The sequence below is a fragment of the Manacus vitellinus genome, unplaced genomic scaffold (genome assembly GCF_001715985.3).
Source record: "Manacus vitellinus isolate BGI_N305 unplaced genomic scaffold, ASM171598v3 scaffold_8_pilon, whole genome shotgun sequence".
Classification (NCBI taxonomy): domain Eukaryota; kingdom Metazoa; phylum Chordata; class Aves; order Passeriformes; family Pipridae; genus Manacus; species Manacus vitellinus.
The window spans coordinates 6291951-6313921 of NW_021940864.1; the positions used below are offsets into that span (position 1 = coordinate 6291951).

The window sequence follows — 21971 nt, forward strand, 5'->3', positions numbered from 1 at the left end:
TGTGACAATAGAAAAAAATCTTATAATTTACAGGTAACTAAGATTCAATGCAACCCACTGAAGTTTTTTTGCTGTGCAAAAATAAAAAATGCTGCAACTCCTCTCTCTCAGTGTTATTTTCATCTTGAAAACTCTCAGCTATATTATACAACTCTTCACTAATTTATACAACACTCAATGTTATTCAACAAACAAATAAAGCACTGGCAAATAGAAACTATGAATAGATACAGGGCCAACACAGTAACTTAGTCTAACCATGCAGGCAAAAATTGTTGCCCTCATAACAAAATCTGTTCCCTTCAGTCCATTGTAGTCTTATTTGTCTACTGTGTTTGTAGATTCATGTCAGCTCAGTGAAGTCACAACAGTAGTTATAAGGAGGGCATTGTAATGGAATTCCTCATTTAAATAAAAAGAATGCATTTGACTTGTATGATGAGACTGTAGGTCAAATTCAGTAAGGGTTTAATTCGGCTTACAAGACAAAAATTGTCTGTGTACCTCAGATGCAACACCTTTGTAAAACTCTCACCTATTCTCTTGGTGTCATTAAAATCTGGTTCAGGCTCAGTATATGGCTTTAGTTCTTCTTCTTCATGGCCAACATTCATCCACCGATCCTTCATAATTTGCTAAGAAGAGAAATAAGCTTTAGGTCAACATTCCATTTACCAGACCCCATGTGCTAGCTGGTCTGCTGAAAAACAATTTTAAATTCATAATAATCTTAATGCTGCTCTTTCCCTTACTCCTTTTTCCCCCCTCACACCTTTATTTTCATTTTTCACATCTTTTTGTTTCCATTAGCTCATTTTCCCTACAATTTACCTTTTATAATACAAATCCCCTGCCTGAAATACCAGCAGAACTACTGAGAGAAAAACCCCTGCAGTTTCAACACAAAAATCTTTCATTTTGTCCCCTTCACTTCCACTGTCTCCTAATCTCATCTTGCAGAGTGTCTGACACTCATGCCCTAATCTTGGTTAAGATCCCTAGATGCTACTACAATACCAATTCTACCACGATAAATAACTCCTTCAAATAATAGCAAAGGAAAGTGTTTAGAAACTAAGGAATATTTCAGGAGCATGCTGATGCTTCCTACAGTCATTAGTTTTCAAGATCATGATGCCAACTGGTCATTTTTTCCTATGGACCTTCTCACTGCACTTGACCTAAATATGTTCACAGTTTGGCTGAAGGGAGAAATGCCTCTTAACTCTCTCTATGCCAGGTAGTTATTTACTTCTGCATTCTCTGGAAAATTTCCTTCTGCTGCATTCCAGACCTTTTATATGCCTTTAAGATTGATCATCTGGAATCCCTAAGCATCACAATTTCTCTGTAAGGGCATATTCATCTTTAAAACACCTAACACCATTTTCCCTCCTACTGCAACAGGCACACGTCTCTTTAGGGACAGATGCTAATACTGCTCACTACACAAACAGAAGAATGAAACAAATGCCAGCAAATTAAGTTTCCCACAGGCTCCAAATATGCCTTGCAAACACCGAATTAAGTTATTTCTCACAAAGAGTCACAGACTCAATTTTCCATTGATATAACCAAATTCTTTGTATGTAGTGCTACTGCCAAATTACAGACCCCAATAGCTGTATCCTTACGAGAACAATACAGAACTTTGTACTTGGGCCAGTTTATATTTTGCTGACAATAAGACTTATAGATTTGTTCTACCATGGAATTGATTTTTTGGCTTTTGAGGGGGATAAAGGGGAAGGGATTGTGAACACATATTGCTATATTGTATTTCTGACACACAGAGCATGAGTCTACTTGACAGTAGACTTTGGTTACATATTTGCAGTCTTGCAGTAACATAAGCAACTCCCCAAAGAGTACTGTGCAGTATCTGCAGTCCTTTTTTAAAGGCATCTTTTTTAAAGATACCATGAAATAAATCTGAAGTTAAGTAAATCTGAAGTTTAAGCACAACGAAGTGGATGACAGGAATCACTGCTCAAATCCTACTCCCAATCTCGATGCTTCTTGAATTAACAGGCAAACCCAACAATGCCCACTTAAAGTTTTTCATGTCTCTTCAGTAGGTGGATCTGTAGTTCAATGTAATCTGTTCTCGATTTCCATCTGTTAAATATCTAAACTAGCTTCTGTCTTTCAAATACACAGTCTCAGAGGCACACTGAGTTATTGTACAACTCTTAAACAGGCTCTTACAATCAAGCATTTTGAAGCGACACAAACAATCCAATTCCAGGATCAATATTACATTTGTGCAAGTTCAGCTGGGCTTCCAGTCAGCTGACTGAAGAGCAGCAGCCTTGCTCAGGGTATTTAAAAATCTGACCCAAACTGTACCTCTTAAACACCAACCCAAACTAAATTTCAACCAACTAGGTATGATGAAGACACTTTCCCTCAATTTTCAGAAAACTATCTAATAAAAATCTAGTCTGGCTCAAGACCTGTCTGTGTCAAAATTATTTGCTTTATTACACTTCATAAGCATAAATCTGCTCTGTGGGAATTTCGAAGCAATACTATGCAAAAGAATTGAAGACTAAAGGAGAGGGAAAGAGGAATTTGTTGAAATCCTGACAGAGAGATCCACATATTTTATGACAATGCATTTTTCCCATCTCTTCCTGGGAAGATTTACTGGTTTATAACACCATTCTCTTGCTTCTAAAATGTTCTCTCTCTGCTGCAACCACAAAAAAGTCTAGATGAAGCATTTTAATAAAAATTTGCGTGGTCCTTACTGAAGGGCAAGTGCTAAGCCTAACCCATACAGTGCTGCCCCTGTGTGAATCTCAGCTTTGATGCTAATGTCACTGATAAACATCCTCATGGGAGGGTCTGCAAAAAACATGCATGGGAACTGAGAGGGTCTATGGCTGGGACTGAGTAAATAATCAAAAGACAATGCACAAATAAATCTTCCCCACCTAAGATGACATTGTCTTTCCACTCTTAGAAACTTGTAATAAATATATACTTTCATTCTAAACATGTATTTTTAGGAGTGCTCAGAGAGAAGAAACAGTAATTTCTTTCCAAACCACACACCATAGTTTTTTAATTCAACAAATGTGATTTCAGGAATATTCCTTTTAAAAAAGGTTGTGATGTCTCTCTCTCTCTCAGATTAGCATACTGATCATTGCCTGTTATCATCAGTGTTTTGGTACTGGCTCAAGACCCTCTGTCACACAACATTCACTTGCTCTCTTCCACACAATCTGACAACCTTGCCATTTCAGCGAGGCTGCTATTCAACACCTCTCTCCAGGGACTGGAAGGAATTTTAGAAGAACTGGATAACACTACAATATCTAGAATGAGAGTGAAATTAGATCTGAAGAGAAACTGCTGAAAATCCAGAAGAAAACACAGTAAAGGAAAAATCTATTTTCCTAAAACTTAAACATGAGACAAGAAAACAGCGATTTTTCAGCATCTTCGAGTGACTACACTCTTGTCATTATGTCCACTAGACAGTAATAATTGTACATAATTAATGAATATCAGTGAAGTAGAACCCATCATTCACTATTCTCTTCAGCACAGATTTTATTCAAGTTAAAACTATTTATAACAAGTCATAAACCAGCATCAGTTTGAGATGAGGAACATGCAGACAGAACTCAGTGAATGCAAGCTTCCTTGCACAGGTAGCATCCATGCCAGGGAGCATAACTCATGCCACTACAAATAAAAAGCTGCTTAAATGGGATTATTCTCTGGGACACCAACCACTGCTGCACAAGTATGTGTAGAAAGATGAAACAAAAGTCACTGGTGATTAACTCATGCAAATACTATTTTAAAAGCATTCTGTTTATCTTCTGCTCTACTTTCATCTCTATGGTAAGTAGATGCTATTTTTAAAAAATCTCTTGTTGTTAAAGAAATCACAAAATAGAACAGAGCAGCTTTTAGAGTGAACTCTACACCAAATATTTGTTAAATACCAGCTCTGGAGTTATTCAGTAATTACATGCCAATACAGCAATCTTGAACAAAACAGCTCCTTAAAAAACACTGAACCTTTTAGACACTTTACAAGTTATGCACAAATATACTCCACATCTCATGAAAAGAAAACCCAATTTACTGACTAAAAAAAAATAAATTTATAACTCAGCAGAAATCTTCAAAATAGATTTTAGCTAAGGGACACAGCAGGTATTATTATATATGTTAATTTTTCAGCTATTCAGAAACAAAACTACCAGGAGGGGGAAAAGAAAGGATTGAACAGAAGTAATTAGCAATTATTAGTTTATCATTCAAAGAGTCCTAAGTGTTTACACATATTATGGCACTAAAACTAGCAAAAATCCCAGTTTTCCATCACATTTATTGTTCTTGTACAAATATTTTCAGTCATGCTGAAAACAGTAAGTTAAAAAAATTATGGTCCTGGTCTGCTGCTGTTTTCATATTTTTGTTCTTGGGGTTTTGTTTGTTTGTTGTGTTTTTTTGTTTTGTTTTGTATTTTGTTTTTGTGGGGTTTTGTGTGTGTTTTTGTTGTTGTTGTTGTTGGTTTTGGTTTTTTTTTCTGAAAAACTCCAAAAAGAAAATATTTACAATCTTGTCCTGCTTTCCACAAATTTTGAACTATCTCTATTAGCTGACTGAAACAACAGGGAGCAGCTTGCACTTGGAAATGTTCTTCAGTGATAGTCAGCTGCAATTTAAAAGGTTAGACTTTCATTCATTAACACTTTCTATTTTCAAGCTATACTGTTTCTGGGACATTTCCTCACTAATTCTTTTTAACAAAACTTTGGGGCCCTTTAAACAGAAAAGAAGTATCTTTTGTGAAAAATAACAAGTCTTCAGAAATTACTGTACGTTACGCTTTCTTAATCTAAAAACCTTTTTTCCAAGATGAAATGACTTACTTCCAAGCTGCCTCGTTTTATTGGATTCAGTACTAGTAGCTTCTTAAGTAGATTTTCACAGTCTGTGGACATATAGAACGGAATGCGGTACTTCCCCCTCAGTACTCGCTCCCTCAGTTCCTTTAAAATAGAGTTTTAAAAGGTGAGCTCCTCATGACACAGGAGATTTAAAGACAGTAAAAAGCCAAGCTTTCAGACTGTAACTGTACCTTTAGGTTCTGTCCATCAAATGGCAATGATCCGCTTACTAGTGTATACAAAATCACCCCAAGGCTCCACACATCCACTTCAGGACCATCATATTTCTTTCCTTGGAAAAGTTCCGGAGCAGCGTAAGGCGGGCTTCCACAAAACGTGTCCAGTTTATTACCAACTGTAAATTCATTACTAAAGCCAAAGTCTGCAATTTTAATGTTCATATCTGCATCAAGGAGAAGGTTTTCTGCCTAAGAGAAAAATAAAAGGGAAAAGAGACAAGGTTTGTATCAAAATAAGTGTACATATATATATATATATATAGTATAATGTATCATCAAACAATTAAAAAAATGTTTCTTTTTCTAAAATGATTCACCATCTGCATCTTTCTTGCAGAACAAAAGAAACTAATATCCCCAAACACATTACAAGGACTGAAAACTGACTATGTTTACTCAGGAAAATAAAACTGTTAAAAGCAGCTAAATAGATTTAAAAGTCAGCTAGTGAATTAACTACAAAGATTTTATTTTCTGAAAGAAATATCTTAGTTCAGCTTTAGACTGAAGTATCTAGACATCTCAGAATAGCAGCTGCAGCTTTTGACAGGTTCATGCCAACTTCTGATGCCAAGGAGAGTAAATCTAATCCCAGACATCATCTACCATTTTGTGGAGTAAATGTTAGAAGGGATTTAAGACTTTAGAAGAAGACCTTCTGCTTACAAGATGAAACACTTCAAGCTACATGCTGTATCTCAGCATTCTGTACCAGAAAATTCTCTCCCTTTTATTATTAGCATTTGCTGCAACAATAACACCAAGGTGTTAACACTGAAGTACCTAATTTTTTCATACACAATGTATGTATTCCATACATCTAAGAATACTAATGCCCATGCACCAGTGCATCACATAAACATAGATGCAAGTATACAAGTACCTGGAAAGTCAGTAAACAGTATCTTATATTTACTATCACAGGTAGGTCAGAAGATTAAAAGGGTGAAGTTACAGAAATACTAATAAGTACCATGGAAAAAAACTGCATTTCTCAAAATGCAAGGAAGCTCATCTCAGCTCCTGATCTGCATAATCAGCAACACAGGAGCAGCACTGAGCTGTGCAGGAATCCTCTTTCAACAGGAGGACAGACAACAGCCAGTGCAAAGGGTTCACCTAATTGCCAAACATCAGTTTTATAGCAAACAGACATGTCTCAGATGCTGTGCCAGAATGGAGCTCAGAAAAATATAAAAATGCCTTAGCTCACCATCAGAGAAGCAGCTAACTAATTGTTAGTTGCTTTGATTAAAAGAGTAAATATGATTTTGTTTGGGTTTGCTTGTTTGTTTGGGTTTATTTTTAATAATTTCACTTACACTCAATGAACAGGAGACAATTAACCATCAGTGAATCAAGCTAATAGCTGCGCAACAGAACTCAGCCTTTATCAGGACTAAAATACAGCCTGTTTGTAAAAACTCTATCCTGGAAAATATTTTATTTTCCCAATTCATGAGAAATTCATGGGACCTGTGATCCCAGCTGGTTCCAGCTGATGTGCCTGCAGACAGACTCACAGAGCTATTTTCCAGATTTAACAGCCTTTTACACTACTGCACAAAGACTTCATTTTCCTTGTGGTGAAAACAGTACTGTCAGTGCAGCTGCTCTGCGATTACAATAGTCCTCCTGGTTCAACAGTACTCTGCTACCCGAGTACCCCATGCTTTTGGGTTCCTCACTTTGAACAAAAGCACCAAAAAACCTTTTTAATAAGCCAAATAGAAAGACTATGCTCTTGTTGGTTACATGTTCAGGGCAAAAAAATACAAACAGAAAAGGTAAGGTAAGTTTTGTGCATCAAGGGATGAGCAAAGCTGAAATTGGTTATAGCTGTTTATAATCAGAGAAAGTTAAAAGGAGACAGTTTAAGTTCCCATGGGCCTTGCACTTCCTCCTCTTCTGCCAGAATAGCCTGGACAAACTTGCACATTTTCTTAAACAACTTCCCAGTTTAGTCTGAAGTAACTTAAATTTGATAGAGTTTAACCTGTTAATAAAGTCAAAAAGTCTCATCGAAAATATCCAAAGTGGTGGTAGACCTCTGCCTTGTGGTGCTGCAACGTCAATTGCTCAATGAGCTGATACCATGGAGAGTTAACAGAAGCAGATGAGAATGCAGACACAACTTTAAAGTTGCTTTTTCCTTCTCTGCAGCTCCACGAGAATAGTTTTAAAGGAGACAGATGACATAATACTTGGAAAGAAGAGACGAAGCAAGAACACCTCCTCAAAGCCATACATACATTTAGCCCTTTTTCCTTTGGGAAATGTATTTTTTGTTGGCTAGGTTGGCTGGCTCTCAATTACACCTAACTGAACTTTACAAATGAGTCTACCATAACTCCAGCCAAGAGATGATGAAGAGAGAATATCAAATAAAAGAGTTGTTTTAGAGCCTGCCTGCCTTGCAAATAGAAAGATCAGCAGCAGACTACTTGTGACAGGTAATTCCTGCGTGAACGCTGCAAAGTAGTTTTGGACGGGCCTGTGAGGAATGCAGTGAGCTGTGTGTGTGCTATGGAACTAAGAAATGGAGTGGTGGAGGCTGTAACAGGCTCTGGGAGAAAGAGCAAGATACTGAGTAACTGCAGGGGTTAATGCAGCAAGACTCAGTAGTATAGCTGGGCTGAATAAGCCAGTGCTAGATAAGCATGAGGAGATGGCTGGCATCCTATTTCCAGCCAAGTGTAGGAGTGAGAGAACCAGGAGAAGTGGCTTGTCCTGGCAAGCCAATAGGTCCCTAGGTGCAGCCTTCTGGAAAGCTCAACAACAGTGGTTGCAGTAAGCTCCGGGGAGTTTGACAAAACATTCACAGGCTCCAAACCACCACGCAAGACGTGGAGGAATTTTTTTAAATCAAGATTTCAGTGAGATCCCAGCCCTTTCCTTCCTTGCATTCTGACTTCAGAGTGCTGGCCAGGCACCTCCACCATCAGATGACAACAATCCTGGGGCAGGGACGACTCAGCAGAAAAGGATGTATTATCCAGGACCATGAGCACATGCAGGAGCTGGCAGATCGACAGATATGAGGGAACAGATTTTTAAGATTGAAATTCAGAGAACACTGTAGTGTATTATAAGAAAATTAAGACAAAGGACACTGGTGGAAAAAAAAAATTATTCAGCCTCAGCTTTTCACAAGTATTGAGATACATTAGTAGAAAAGAACCTACACCAATGTTTTCTTTGTAAATGTACAAAGACATCAAAGCAAGAGCACAGGACAGCTTTTAAGTGGAACTTGTGTCCAAGTCTCATGATATCTAAACTTGGCACTAAGACAACTTCATGCTGAAGGGCTAGGTTGTACCTATTGTTGTTCAGCAATTGCTGAACTCTTTATATGGTCTGGTGGTTTACATAAATAGATTACCAGAAGGTATAAAGAAAAGCAAATTCAACTAATTTCTCTTTACCCTCAATTTATTTTTCTGCCCAAATTAGACACTACAGTATAAACCAGAAGTTCAAATGGATTAAAAATCTAACATATTTCTTAAAAATCACTAAGAAAAAACCCTTTTACATATCCTTGAGATATATTTTAACTGAAAATATTTTAATTAAGTAGTGCTGACTGGTATCAATTGAACTTCTGCAGCTTCACAGCGTAGATATCAGCATGACAGCAGGTATAATTCTCTGGAGAGCATGTCCTTTCCTTAAAGCCAAAATTGGAATGAAAGTAACATATGTTCTATTCTTGTCTCTTCCCTGTTCCAACAGGCAAGCTATGTTATTTTTGTGCTTCAGAAAACTAAGAATAAAAAAGTGAGTTCTTTCATTCACATGTTTGAGGCATTCACAGACAGTGGCAAGGACAAATATATAGAATGAAATTAAGACTTTACTGTCAGGCAGTAAAAAGTAAAATAAGTAACAACCTACCTTAAGATCACGATGAACTATGCATTTTTGATGACAGTACTGTACAGCAGATACAATCTGAAACACCAAGATGAACAGTGAATTATTTTATTTCAACCTCAGTATAAGTTTTTGCATATTATTTAGTAATTTTGGTTCCTGATATGATTCATTAGAATGTAAGAAATGAGTAAATAAGGCTTTTATTTTAGAAAATATTCATCTAGGTTTCTTTCATTAAGCTTAAATACTAAAAGGTCACTAAAAGTAGCTCATTTTTCTAAAATATTCTAAAAATAAGTTTAATACATACTCTTCGAGGTAATAGGAGAAATATATTTTAAATGCAAATCACCCAATAGCAATAACTATTAAAAGGAAATCAATCCACCCTCCAATCCAATAGTCATATGTATCATCTCAGATTTTATCTTCTAAAATATCAATTGCCTAGCTCTGCAATTCACCGTCAACAGAACAATTCATTCAACATTTTCATATGTGTCTTTCACATATATAACAAAAAACAAGTCTGAAACAGCAAGTTCGGAGCAGTTTCTTTACGTGTTAATTATAGAGCTTAATTCTGAAGAATACCAAACATGCTATATTTATCTAATTAAAGTTTTTCCAAAATAATCACTAAAACCAAGGTAATAAAAGGATTAAAATGAGAAAGTTTGTAAGAAGAATATAAAATCCTATTACAGAATAGCCTTCATACAAAACGGTGTGACATGACACAGCAATACATGTCATCATATCAACATCTGTAGATAGAACATCTGTTAAATTCTAAAATATTCAGAAAAGGATTTAAACCTCAAGTGTGTCACAAAAAAAAAAAGTGACTCTTAGGAACATTGACTACAGGAATGTAAAACAATCTTACTATTTTTAGACACCATGTAGGAAGCAGATATTTTTCTCTTCAGGGATTTTTTTCCACTGCAGCTTTAATAAACATTATCAAAACAATTAATATTTTTCTAAATATTAGAAATATTTCATGTCTATCTGAAAACACCATAAATAGAAACAAAAGGAAGAGTGAACGTTAATTTCATACCTGCCTGAATTTTGAACGAGCCTCTTTCTCTTTCATTCTTCCATGTGCAACTAGGTAGTCAAACACTTCTCCTGATCATGACAAGGACAAAACATCAGTACTATTTTTTTTTTATTGTCATGCACAGTCAAATCATGCTTGAAAACAACACACACCCCATGCTCCCTCTTTTCTTGAATGGAAAGGAAATAGAAGCAGCCAATAAAAATTCTTTTTTACTGTTTGCACTGGATTTAATTTTGCAGACACGTAATAATCAAGAAGTGTAAAAATGGAACACTTTATACTAAGGCTTCTTCAATATTTAAAATAAATTGACTTAATAACCACTGTGAAACGAACAAAATAATGAAAAATATTCATATTGTATATAAGACACAGTGGGAATCAGGCAACTTCTTATGTACCAGATTTGTTTCACATATATCTAGTGGCTTCACTTAACATTATCTGTACTACTTTTGTTTTTTCCATCTTGTTCTCTTTCTAATAAAAGCTGCTCAAATGCCTTTCAGAACCTCATCTTTGCAGTGTCTGACAGCAGCTTTTCCTAGCTGTGTGAATCCAGCCCTGTGCTGGATTCTCTTCCCACATTCAAACATCTCCCATTCAGGTGCCAGGCAGCTTCTCAAGCAAGCACTCACTGTCACTATGATCCTGTGGGTCCCCTTTCCCGTGTTCCTTATTCCTTTCCCAGATCTGCCTCTCCAATTGCTTTGGCACACAATTTCAAGATAAAATAAGGCACCAGTGCTTGCCTAAATATAGCAGACAAATACCGAGCTGAGTTTTTGCCAGAATCAGCACCAGATTATCTCCTGATGCTGCAGCAGAAACCTCAGAATGGGAACTACCCTTAAGCACAAACCTAAGAGGTTACTCTATGGAATGTGATGCAAGGAAGAAAGTCTGCCCTGGGAGATCTGCTAGGACTGTTGTGAAGGCCAGATTGCAATAACCCATTAACCGCTAAATCCTTAAATCATTTCTAGGCATGTAACTGGCATTTCAGTTTAACGCAGATTCAAGAATCCACTTACCCCCACTGGCATATTCCATTACCAAATACAACGTCTTTTCAGTCTCAATAACTTCAAATAATTTTACTGCAAGAAAAACGAATGAGAAAGAGATTGCAGCTGGGAGTAAAAGCATAGCACAAACAAACAATTATACTCATGGAATGAGTATAATTTAAGGCCAGTGATAACGTTATATCATACAGAAACTTTATATCCTTTAGGTTAGCATTCTTTTGAGGGGGGAAAAAAGCAAAATTAATTTCTAAACCACAGTTGATAATAAAGCATATTAATTCATAATTTTCTCAGAAGTTTATGCACACTGTACAAATGAGTTCATGCTGAAATTAGTGTTTAATTTGACACAGATGTCTTTAAGATCATACAAACCTCCCCTGTTTTGCTAGTAAACTGCTCATAGTCAGAAATCTGAGATTCTGACCAACTAAGAACCAAATGGATACCAGAAATGTTAAGTCTGACTTCCCTCAGATTGCAATAGTAACCACTCATTTAAAACAAACACAGCCCCACCACCACCCCAAGAAAACAAAAAACAGCAGAAGCTATGAATGCTGAAAAAGCAACAAACAATTCAAGGGATGAGAAGGGAGTGCCTAGCATGTAATAACTTGTACACCTCGTCCATACCTTGTATGCAACAAGCCCTCTGGCCGATTCAGGACCATTAACTGTCTCTGGAACAAGACTGTCCAGCCCTCCTCAGCCAGAAGAATTGTCATCACAAAGTAGGGCCCTGAAGCTGTGGGGTAGGTGAAAGAACTAAAGCAGAAAGGGAAAATTACATACTTGGTAATTCTAATTTTCTGGAAATATCAGTCAGCAGGAGTCTTTCCTAGACTGAACTAATGGAGTTTTGCTACTCTCACCTAAGAAACTCATGCTTTTGGGTCTCAAGAGTAATTTCAGTGGAAGAGGGGAGTTAGGGTTCTTGACAGACCGGAGCGCTCCACATCTCCTACTCTATGTAAGGTTTTCCTAGACTGAGCAGTTTACCTCCTCAGAGCAAAATTCTTGTTGCAAGCAGAGTCAACAAAGAAAGGTGAGACAATGAAGCATTTACTGGATGCCTACTGTCCTATTATCTCAAAAAAAAAGTTAATAGCAGTACATTCCAATAAAGTCAAGTAGAGTAAAATGTAAACATTACAACAAAAAAAAGTTTGCAGAAATGTAGGGCTCCTACCAATATTGGGATGATTCAGTATCTTCATTATTCGTACTTCTCGAAACAACTGTCAAGGAAGCAAGACAATTTTCTTAGAGGATGTTTATTTGGAGAAAGTTACACAAGATAGGTAAATTTAGTATCAAAAAGGAGACAGAAATGGCCAAAGAAAGTAGCATTAGCGTAAAATACAGAAAAATATAATGCAGTGAACTCCAGAAAACAATATACATCTTAAGCATTATATAAAAAGAACCACTACATATGAAAACCAGAATAATTTTTAAGCTTTATACAGACACACTAAGTTTTATAACCCTTTCTGGAGTTTCACATTGACCAAAATGGACAGATTATTCAACACAAGTTTTCAGTGTCTCTTTGCTCTTATTTCTTTGGTGACTGGCAAGCTCAGCCAACTACCCTGAATACAGACAGAACTGCAGGTGCAAATACAAGGTGCAGGACTACAGACAAGTCCAACAGGTGTTCAGATGGAATTGGATACCAGGAATCCTGATGTCCTCCAGTCCTGGTGCTCCACAGAGCTGAAGCGGGCAAGTTAACATCTCACAACTACCAAATTCTACACTGGGTCACAAGCAGTGATGCCTCCTCTCCCCCCAGCAAGGTCTGAAGGATTATGATTCCTGCAAGTCACATAACTAGAGATAACTGGACAAACTTATAGCCCTAAGCCTTATATACTTAAGACAATAGTGGATTTTTTTTTTAAACCAGAAACAAGAGATCATTGCTCTTTAAGTTTCTATTCTTAAATTTATGGGTTATTAATTAGAGTTGCAGCAAGACTAACCTAGGTGCTCAAAGGACAGAAGGCAAATGAAAGAAATCCAAAATGACCACATAGTTTGGTGCTGTACACTTGAGGCTGATAATACTGATAAGCTTGCACTGGTTTACTTCAAGTGAACGACACATCCCCATCATCAAGTCCACTCAGTGCTGTACACTCTTTAGTCCCTTACTGGGCTAAAGTAGGATGCTGAAACGAAGGAAGAAATTCTCAGTGGCTTCAGCACAAAGCTTAGACATTTTGGAAACATCTCAGCACTACAGCCCTCCTTATAGAGAAACTTGGCTCCACGCAGAAGTGCGTTGTTGCTGTTTTCTCTGTCTGGTGTCTCTCTCCATTTCCAAAATTAGTCCCATTTGTTCAGATCCAACCCTCACAAAAGGGTAAAATTATGCAAGCCAGAGACCAAACACCTCCTCAAGAGTAGCACTTTAGTGTCTATTTTATGATGGCTATGGTTAAGAGAAATTAAAATTCTTTTGCTTAGACAACATTAATGGTTTTTCACTCCATTTGTGTAACTTCATCGTAACGTTCCTAAAATTCTGCATTTATTCTACAAGTTAAGACTATAGATCTTGAAATTCAGCTTTTGATAAAGTACTATTGCTACAGCTTAAGAAATAATAATACAGTTCTGTACTTAAATTATTTAAGAATTTCACACTAATTACTGTGCATTTGCCCTATAACTGCCATTAAAACAATTTCAGAAGGAACCAAAGACTAAAAGCATTTCTCTGAGAAAACGTAAACAGTATGATGCAGTTTGCTTGTGTACAATATGTAACACATGGGTATGTAATACTGTGCACCAGAATTAACTTCAGCAAATATTCTTGTTTACTCATAAAGTCAGTTATTGCCAAGAAAAAGAACATCACACCAGGACATTCTTTGTGCATTTTTTTGTTTTTCCAAGTATTTGAATTTGTTGCACAAGAATAAATTTCTCTGCTAAATCAGTATCAGCTGGTCAGAAGCTAACAAATCTAAACCAATAAATGGTACACCTTCAGAAGAGCTTCTAAGCAGGTATGTGAAAAGCTGCAATTCCTGCCAAAAGATTAGAAAGCTATTTCATAACTTAACTCTCTTAATGTTGGTATAAAAGTTACAGCAATGAGCACATACCTTCATAAGCAGGATTCAAATATGAGACTTCTATAAAAAGTAATTTCAAATCTCACAATTCTACATTTCAAGTAAAGCACATAGTTTAAGATTCAAATTGATTTTACAGTGACATGAAATCATGAAATTTTGTTCCACGTGTATTTTTTATTTTCATAAAGGAAAAGCCTGTTAGAAAACAGACACCAAAGTCTATTTTCTTCAAGACACAACATTACTGACCTCCAGTCTGATGCAGATATTTTGTTATATGAAAGAAACATTTTGGTCCAGTTCTGAATAGATTACATCACCAAGACTGGAAGTATGGGCAGTTTATTTACAAAAATGAATAATTTTTTTACAACATCTTATATTGCATATCCTGTGGTGTCAGTCTCCCTATAAACTCATGAAAGCAGGGAAAGAGAGAAATCAGCAGAGTAAGAATTGAAAGAATAGCTTAAAACTTGGAATCTACCTGCAGGTACCTGCTGACTAAATGGTTTGCTCTGAGAAAAGATTAAAAAACCCTAAGTGGTTGTACTCCTATAAAACTCCTTTCCCAAAAGGCCACCCACTACTGAAACTACAGTAAACAAGGTTGGTTTCTTCACAGGGAGATCCACATTCCTCTCAGTTTGTGCTCTGCAGTCATTACCAGCTTCTGACAAGTTGCCAGCAGTGTTTACCTGTAACTCGACATTTTCAAGACCTTTTTCTGAAGTAACTCAGGTAAAGGACATCTTGCAAATTAGGCAGATGTAACTTACACAGTCTGTAATACTGCTATGCAATGAAGTCAAACAGCTTCAAAGCTGCTTGATGTGACACATACCTTCCAACCCGTGAAGAAAGAAATGTTTGAAAGGCTGGAAGAACTGAAACAATGGAGCAGCACTGTGTGGACACCACAAACACAGCCACATTACACCTTGTGTAGTTCCTGGCCCATAGGGTCCAACCAGATATCTAAGTGTCTCTCAGCAGAGTGTGCAGACAGAACAGGGAACCTTATTTCAATATAGTTCAAAACAGCAGAAAGGGAACAGGATGGAATTTGGACAAATGAACTGTCCTCTGAAGTCCTGGTGCACATTCAGGATTTCATTTGGTCCAGTATAAATGCATACTCTTAAAAATTAAGGAAATGCCAATGTGCACCCCAACTTTCTCTCACAAGAGAGAAACAATCCAGAAAATCTCTGAATGATGGACAACACTTCAATAAAAGAGTTAACAACATTCAAGTATTAGAGTACATTATTTTACATTGCAACTCTGCAATATATCTCCCCTGGTCATTAACACTTGTTATATCACTAATTATATATTTGCAAATATAGATACCTTTAAAAAATAGCTGCTACACTCCTCAAGAACACCCAGGATACATGTCTTTCTTTGCATGTAGAGGTATTTAAACAAAAAGACTATAGTTATTTCCTACAAAGTCAAGTCTGTTAAATTCATAAAAATCTGGACATAACAGTGATATTGCTTCCCCTTTCACGACATGGCAACCTGCAGGATTATAATCTATTTTACTGATAAAAAATAGCATTTTCAGAATTCATGCATATCTGTTTTTCTTGAGCAGCAGTGTACTGCTCTCTCAGAAGGTATAAGTGCTCCCTGACTTCTCTCCCCCAGCTCTACCACACATTTATAGGACTACTCTTCATTCTTAAAAAGTGCTACAACCAAAAAAAACCCTCTTGAACAAGCATCTCCTTGTTGTAAAGAGGCTGTAGCCTTAATAGCTTCACTTACAGAAAAGAACAGTCAGCACCATACTGAATTCCTAAAACTTGCACTTACGGAAAAGGCACAAGACTTAAAAATTCGAATCCTGCATTCCCAGCTTAATTTTTCAGGGCACAGATTGCAGAAAGTACAAAGATCTTATGTCACACCATTGATAACACTTCTACTTGCTGCCAGATTGACAGCTATGTTTAAGATTTACTATTTTAAGTCACTACAATCAAACTGAAGATCTTCAGTTAACCAAGGGTTTTTCTTGCTTTGAAAGATGTACTTGAACACTTCTCTAGTTTGTAAACCATTTGAGAAGGGATGTTGCAAAAAAAAAAAAAATTGCTTTCAAAAGGTAACATACTGAAATTGTTTCAAATCTTCTACTACTTCTTTACTTCTGTTTTTCTTAACAACAGAAAGAACCTAAGTTCATGGCTTCAAATATGTTTCAAGAATAAAAAGCTCGCTGATCCTTAAAAGGGGAAAAATCTGAAATATAATTTCCTAATTAAACCTATTAAGGGGGGGAAAAAAGCACCTTCTGCTCCACTAGCAGTTTGCAGAAGAGCAGCAGAATGGTATTTCAGAAACATCCCTGATAAAGCCAGTACAAGACAACACTTCCAATGCAGCAGACATGCAGAAAATAGAACAGCTATTTTGATATAAATTCGAGTTATGACAAAACCCAAATACTTATATTTGGGAACAAATTACAATAATGACAGTGGAAAAGCTAAGTCAGTACGATATGTTACTATCAAGATAGTAACAAAGTCAACAAAAAAAGCCAGCTCTGTCTTCTAAACAAGTGGTCACTGAGTAAGGTGGGAACTATATACCGAACACACTAAAACCAAAACAAATCCAACATTGATTTCCTAATTAAAGAGGTAGAGGTCCTGAAGTGAGATAAAGAATGTAATTTAAGACTATCACATTGCATGCACAAGAAAGCAAAATTAAAAATTCCCAAGGTCAGCTTACTTAAACCTCCAAATGTCAGGAGACCACCCCAGTTAAAACAACTATGTCTGAAGTACCCTCTCCATACTACATGGCATGAATGCCATTGGAGAGAACACCTACAAAAAAACTAAATGCTGTTTGCTTTTATACCCGTGACTAGCTACAGACCCAGCTTTCATGACACTTTCAGCAACTGAAGTATGTGCTCAGATATTTCTGTTTACAAAACAGAATGGTGCATGCCAAGCTGTGATGACTCATTTCACTTAATTAGGTCAGTAGCAAGTACTGTGGCAAAACCTACTTGCACTTAGTATCCAGTGAATGGAAAGGGGATGGTTTTGTCAATGACCCTGTGCCTAAGATCACTACAAATCTGTCTTGTTTGATTAATAACAATCAGCAGTGACTGAAGGCCCAGAAGTTTTGCTGAACTGCATATAATTTATAAGCTTTGAAGTTCTAGAGACTTTCCTCTCAGCCATGTGAATTTAGATGGGTTCAAAATTAGGAGTGGTATTTTGTGGCATTAACATACTTCAGTGTTCCTCTGTAAACTTTTATTAGAGAAGTGTCTGTTCCTATTAACACAACACTACTATCACCACTTCCCATTCCCAGCATTACCTCTAGAAAAAAAACCAGACTACTAACAGCCCTATATACAGTATAACCCTGATGACAAAATTATAAAAATTCACATTACAGTGTTACTAAATGGTACATAAAGAATCACAAACATTACACAATAGTTCAGTGCAGAAAGAAAAATAAGGATGACTGATTTCATAGAACAGAACAAGAATTTCTGTTGTTTTATTCACAGTTCACAAATGACCCATCAAAACACTAACAGCAGTTCTTCTGAGCATGCTAATGAACCACCCTCTCACCCTTATTTGCTTTTTATTTACAGTTGCTTCAATGACTGTGCAAAAACTGTTCTTAAGCTCATTTAAAAGCTTTCAGGGAATCAGTATTCGGTTACTCACAGTCACAGCTGAAGACATACAGGGTTTCAAACCAAAGATTATTTTGTCTAAAAGTTATAATGAATATTCTACAAAGGAAAACTACATATCAACAAATGATCTCACTTTCCAGTATAGGCAGAAGATGTATGGGATAAATATTTCTAGAAGCTATTAAGAATGAAATTGTGTTTAAATCATTAAACTTAAAACTTTTCTCCTTAGCCTGCTATCACCTGCTTCTAACTGTACCTGGTACTGTTTATGTTGTTACCAGCTTTGCACTTGAAAGACAAATAATAGCAGCAATGCTCTACTGTATGAGTATTTTGTGTACTATTTGTGCAGTTTGACAGCATCTTTTGTAGGCCTTGAAAGTTTTATTTATACTTGGAACAATTTGTTGAATTATTATTGAATATATTTTGTGAAACGTAACTTATTTATCATAAAAACAACTGTCCCAGAACTAAGTTTTTCTTGCTTAATCTTCCATAAAGTTTTAACATTTTTTTACCCTCCTGTTGCTGAACAATGAGACAAACTCACCTACCTCTCCAAAAGTGAACAGGTAGGAAACAAGCTACATGAGCAGCACAGGATTTCCACAATATCCTCTGTCACATACTGCCTCTGTGGGTCCCTCTTCACTAGCTCAAATATTAGCAAAGAGATTTGCTTAATATAAGACATAGGACTTAACAACAGCAAAGCTTTTGCATGGACTGCACAGCAGGTTGAATTAAAAAAAAACAAATCCGGAAGAACTCACACTCAAAAGTACTACAAAAGAGAAATTAAAGCAAATGAATCAAGTATAAAAGAAATAAAAGAAAAAAGAAATTAAAGCAAAGCTGTTTATAACTCCCTGTAACCAAAGTTACACAATTAAAAAAAAAAAAAGTAATGGCAGCCAGAGATAAAAGAACAGCAACAAGCTCAGGCCTCTTTCTCTCATTTCTACAGCTACCAACAGCAGCAGTCCAGTACTTGTAAACAAAAAAATCCCAAATTTTTTTAATGGGCATCCTCCAGTAGGATAATACAACATTTCTGTCCTTCAGCCACAAAACACATGCAGAGTTAAATAGTAAAAAAAACCCCAAACCAAACAAAAAACCCCAGGGTTTTGATAAAACAATTATCACCATGATTATAAAGGACTTCTGAATTTCTTTCTACAGGCATAAACACACAAGACCGTTCTGATTATATTCAGTCATTTTGTCAATTCTATACACAAACAGTAATTGCCACATGTCCCTTGAGTTTAGCAAACATTTTATTAAAATTGAAAGAATATAGAGACGAAGGTAGAGAAACCCATTAAAGCAATAAACACCAGTACTCTAAGTCCACAAAAAACAATTACTCCATTATAGAAAAATCCGAGAAAAATACCATCCTTTACAGCATTACATCTTGATTTAGTATGTAGACAAAGTATTCATGTACCTAATTAAAACAAAATTTTACTCTTGGCAAAGAGCAAAGTTGCAGGAGGAAGGAAGAGCAAAACAGCAATGCCTATACAGGAACCACATCGAGTAACTGCCCCCAGACAAATGGTATGTGCACATTATAGCAAAGAAAATAGGATATCACCCTCTCCCAAGGTCATACGTACAGAAAGATGTTGTTTAACAGGACAAAGGGATCAAATGTTTTTGTCAAGTAAATGAAAGGATCACAGTTCATCTGTTTACAGAATTTCAGATGTTATGGTCTATTCTTACCTTTTGCAGACTAGTAGGATTTAGCTGGGTTTTATCTATTATTTTCACAGCAACCTTGGTTAAAAGAAAAACAAACATGAATTACTAAACTCAGAAAAAGGTTTGAATGAAAATATATTGCACCTCTGTGAGCAAATGCATAGATTCACCTCTAAGACATGCATATGCATCTACTTCTATACATTTCATCAAGCAAAACTGTCTAACCTATTAGGATGTCAGAATTTTGCAAGCAAGGAGTTTGTTTTATACTCCTGTCAGTGTTTGGACAGAACAATGTTATCTTGTCCACTGCAAAACAAGGCTCTCCTAACACAGGATCTATCAACAGATTATCAATATCAATGGAATCTACCCACCAAAATATTTCTCTTCAGTTTTGGAAATGCTTGGGAATGAACAGACCTCCTCCAAGACCCAAAATACCCCCTGATGCACAACAAACTTTTTGATCTTTTCCCCAGGAAGTTACATTTTAAAAAAGGAGGTGGGTGGTTAGGAGAAAGCATCTCAGTTAACTCCTTCTATATCCTGAAACAGCCTCTAGAAGAAATACTAATTATAAAGATAGTCAAAGGGAACATAAAACAGACAGTCAGACCTTTTTCTTTTATTTTTTAAAGGCTTACCTCTCTTCCAGTAAGCACATGCCTTGCCAGTTTCACTTTGGCAAAATTTCCTTTTCCTATTGTTTTCAGTAAGCGATAATTTCCAATGTGAGGATGCTCTTCATTTGTCGATGTAATGGAGTTTCTACATCGGGGGATGTTTTGTCTGCTACTTGACTTGATAGGCTGGACATGGGGTTCAGTGTATCCATCCACAGAGGTATGCTGGAAGGCAGACAACATAGTTGGGAATTTAGCTACTTGGGTTTTAGGCAGCTGCAACAGAATAGACTAAAAGCATAAAAAGGTGCAGAGGGGAGTAATTTATTTACTTTTACAATAGAACTGATAATTTTGGACAGCAGCCTAAGGGGAACATGCTGTCTTTGGGCAGAGTTTGATCTGTGTCTTGTGAAAAAAAGCACGTAGAAAGATTTTACCAGCTCCAAACTAAAACTAGAGACATCTAGGCAGTAATCAACAAACCATTACAGACCTTTTTAAAATATGCTCAAATACACAGTATAGCACTATGTTGCCTGTCTAATCATAATCAAATTTAGTCTTTTAAAAATACACAGTACAAAATATACTTGTACTTTGATATATTTGGAAACAAGGTTTTACTTCCTTTTTTTTCTTAACTTTCTTCACTCAAATAACATTACCAAAAAAATTTTTTTTCAAGTAAGTTTTGCTCCCCAAACATGTTGGCATCTTTCTGTAAGTAACAGAAGTTCTCATTCGAGTAACAATCTACATTTTTATTTAAAAATACCTATTCTTTAAAAGTCTGTGATGTCTCATAAAATATTTTAAGTCTCAAAAGTCTGAAGAACTAAAAGGAAGTTATTTTTAATGCATGCCAACACATCATCCCACATTAGATGTTAGTCACTGAAATCTGCAGTGCTTCTGTACTCTAACTTCCAAGTATATAAGGGGCAAGATACAGATGGGGCTTGGAAATGTTCCAAGGAGAAATCCAAGTAATGAAAAATATCAAAGGGGTGGTAAGTGTTTCAGTATTTCAAATACTTTCTAACAGTGGCAGATGGGTACAAACGCTTAACAGGTATAATTTAGCTTCTAATCTTTCAAGTTACAGATTTTTAAGGTTGGCAAATACTGGAGGCAGAAACAGTGTCTTCCCAGACCAGTTTTTAGATTTTATAACAGAAAGGCATGCTTACTCCCAGCTAAGCATAAAGCAACAACAAAGCTCAAGAGACACCTTAATATTTTCCCATTACTGACTGCCTCAATCAAAAAGTGGATATCTGTGTACAGAGCACTAACTGAGCCTGTTTCTAGATCCTTGACCTTAAGCAGATTGAGGGCAGCCAGAGATTTCACTGTTTCTCCCAGTACTCAACCTAACATTGTTCTCTGCTGATCTCACCCATCATTCCTTACGGAATTAATTATTTTCATATACAAAATAGAATTTAAATCAGTACTTCCAGCTTCAGTGTGCATTTATTATAGAATGAAGTCAAACCCATCCTGTAAACACTCAGGCTTACAGATAGTCCCACTGAACCAAATGAGATTATTTCAGGACAAAAGCACTGGTGGAATTGGGAAAACTAGCAAACAGCTGCAACACAACCGGAAAAAACAAGGAGTTTACCACAACCAGAATGTTCTTCCCAAATGTAGCACAACTCTGCTTACAT

General features: G+C 36.4%; 1 protein-coding gene across 5 annotated transcripts in view; it reads right to left on the bottom strand.

Moving 5' to 3' along the window:
* The window catches only part of MARK1 (microtubule affinity regulating kinase 1), a 36084-nt gene extending 15573 nt beyond the window's left edge, over positions 1 to 20511 (bottom strand). For 3 of the 5 annotated variants that reach the window (XM_018085178.1, XM_018085174.1, XM_018085177.1), the window contains exons 1-9: positions 20314 to 20511; positions 19685 to 19738; positions 12336 to 12384; positions 11147 to 11212; positions 10107 to 10177; positions 9059 to 9115; positions 5111 to 5347; positions 4902 to 5021; positions 536 to 635 (exon numbers count right to left, since the gene is read on the bottom strand). In XM_018085178.1, coding sequence (XP_017940667.1) covers positions 536 to 635; positions 4902 to 5021; positions 5111 to 5347; positions 9059 to 9115; positions 10107 to 10177; positions 11147 to 11212; positions 12336 to 12363 — 679 coding nt within the window. In that variant the 5' untranslated portion in view covers positions 12364 to 12384; positions 19685 to 19738; positions 20314 to 20511. Of the gene's footprint in view, positions 1 to 535; positions 636 to 4901; positions 5022 to 5110; positions 5348 to 9058; positions 9116 to 10106; positions 10178 to 11146; positions 11213 to 11779; positions 11912 to 12335; positions 12385 to 19684; positions 19741 to 20313 lie in introns of those variants that run through there. The other 2 variants (XM_018085175.1, XM_018085176.1) reach the window with 2 other exon arrangements.
* Positions 20512 to 21971: the final 1460 nt, after the last annotated feature.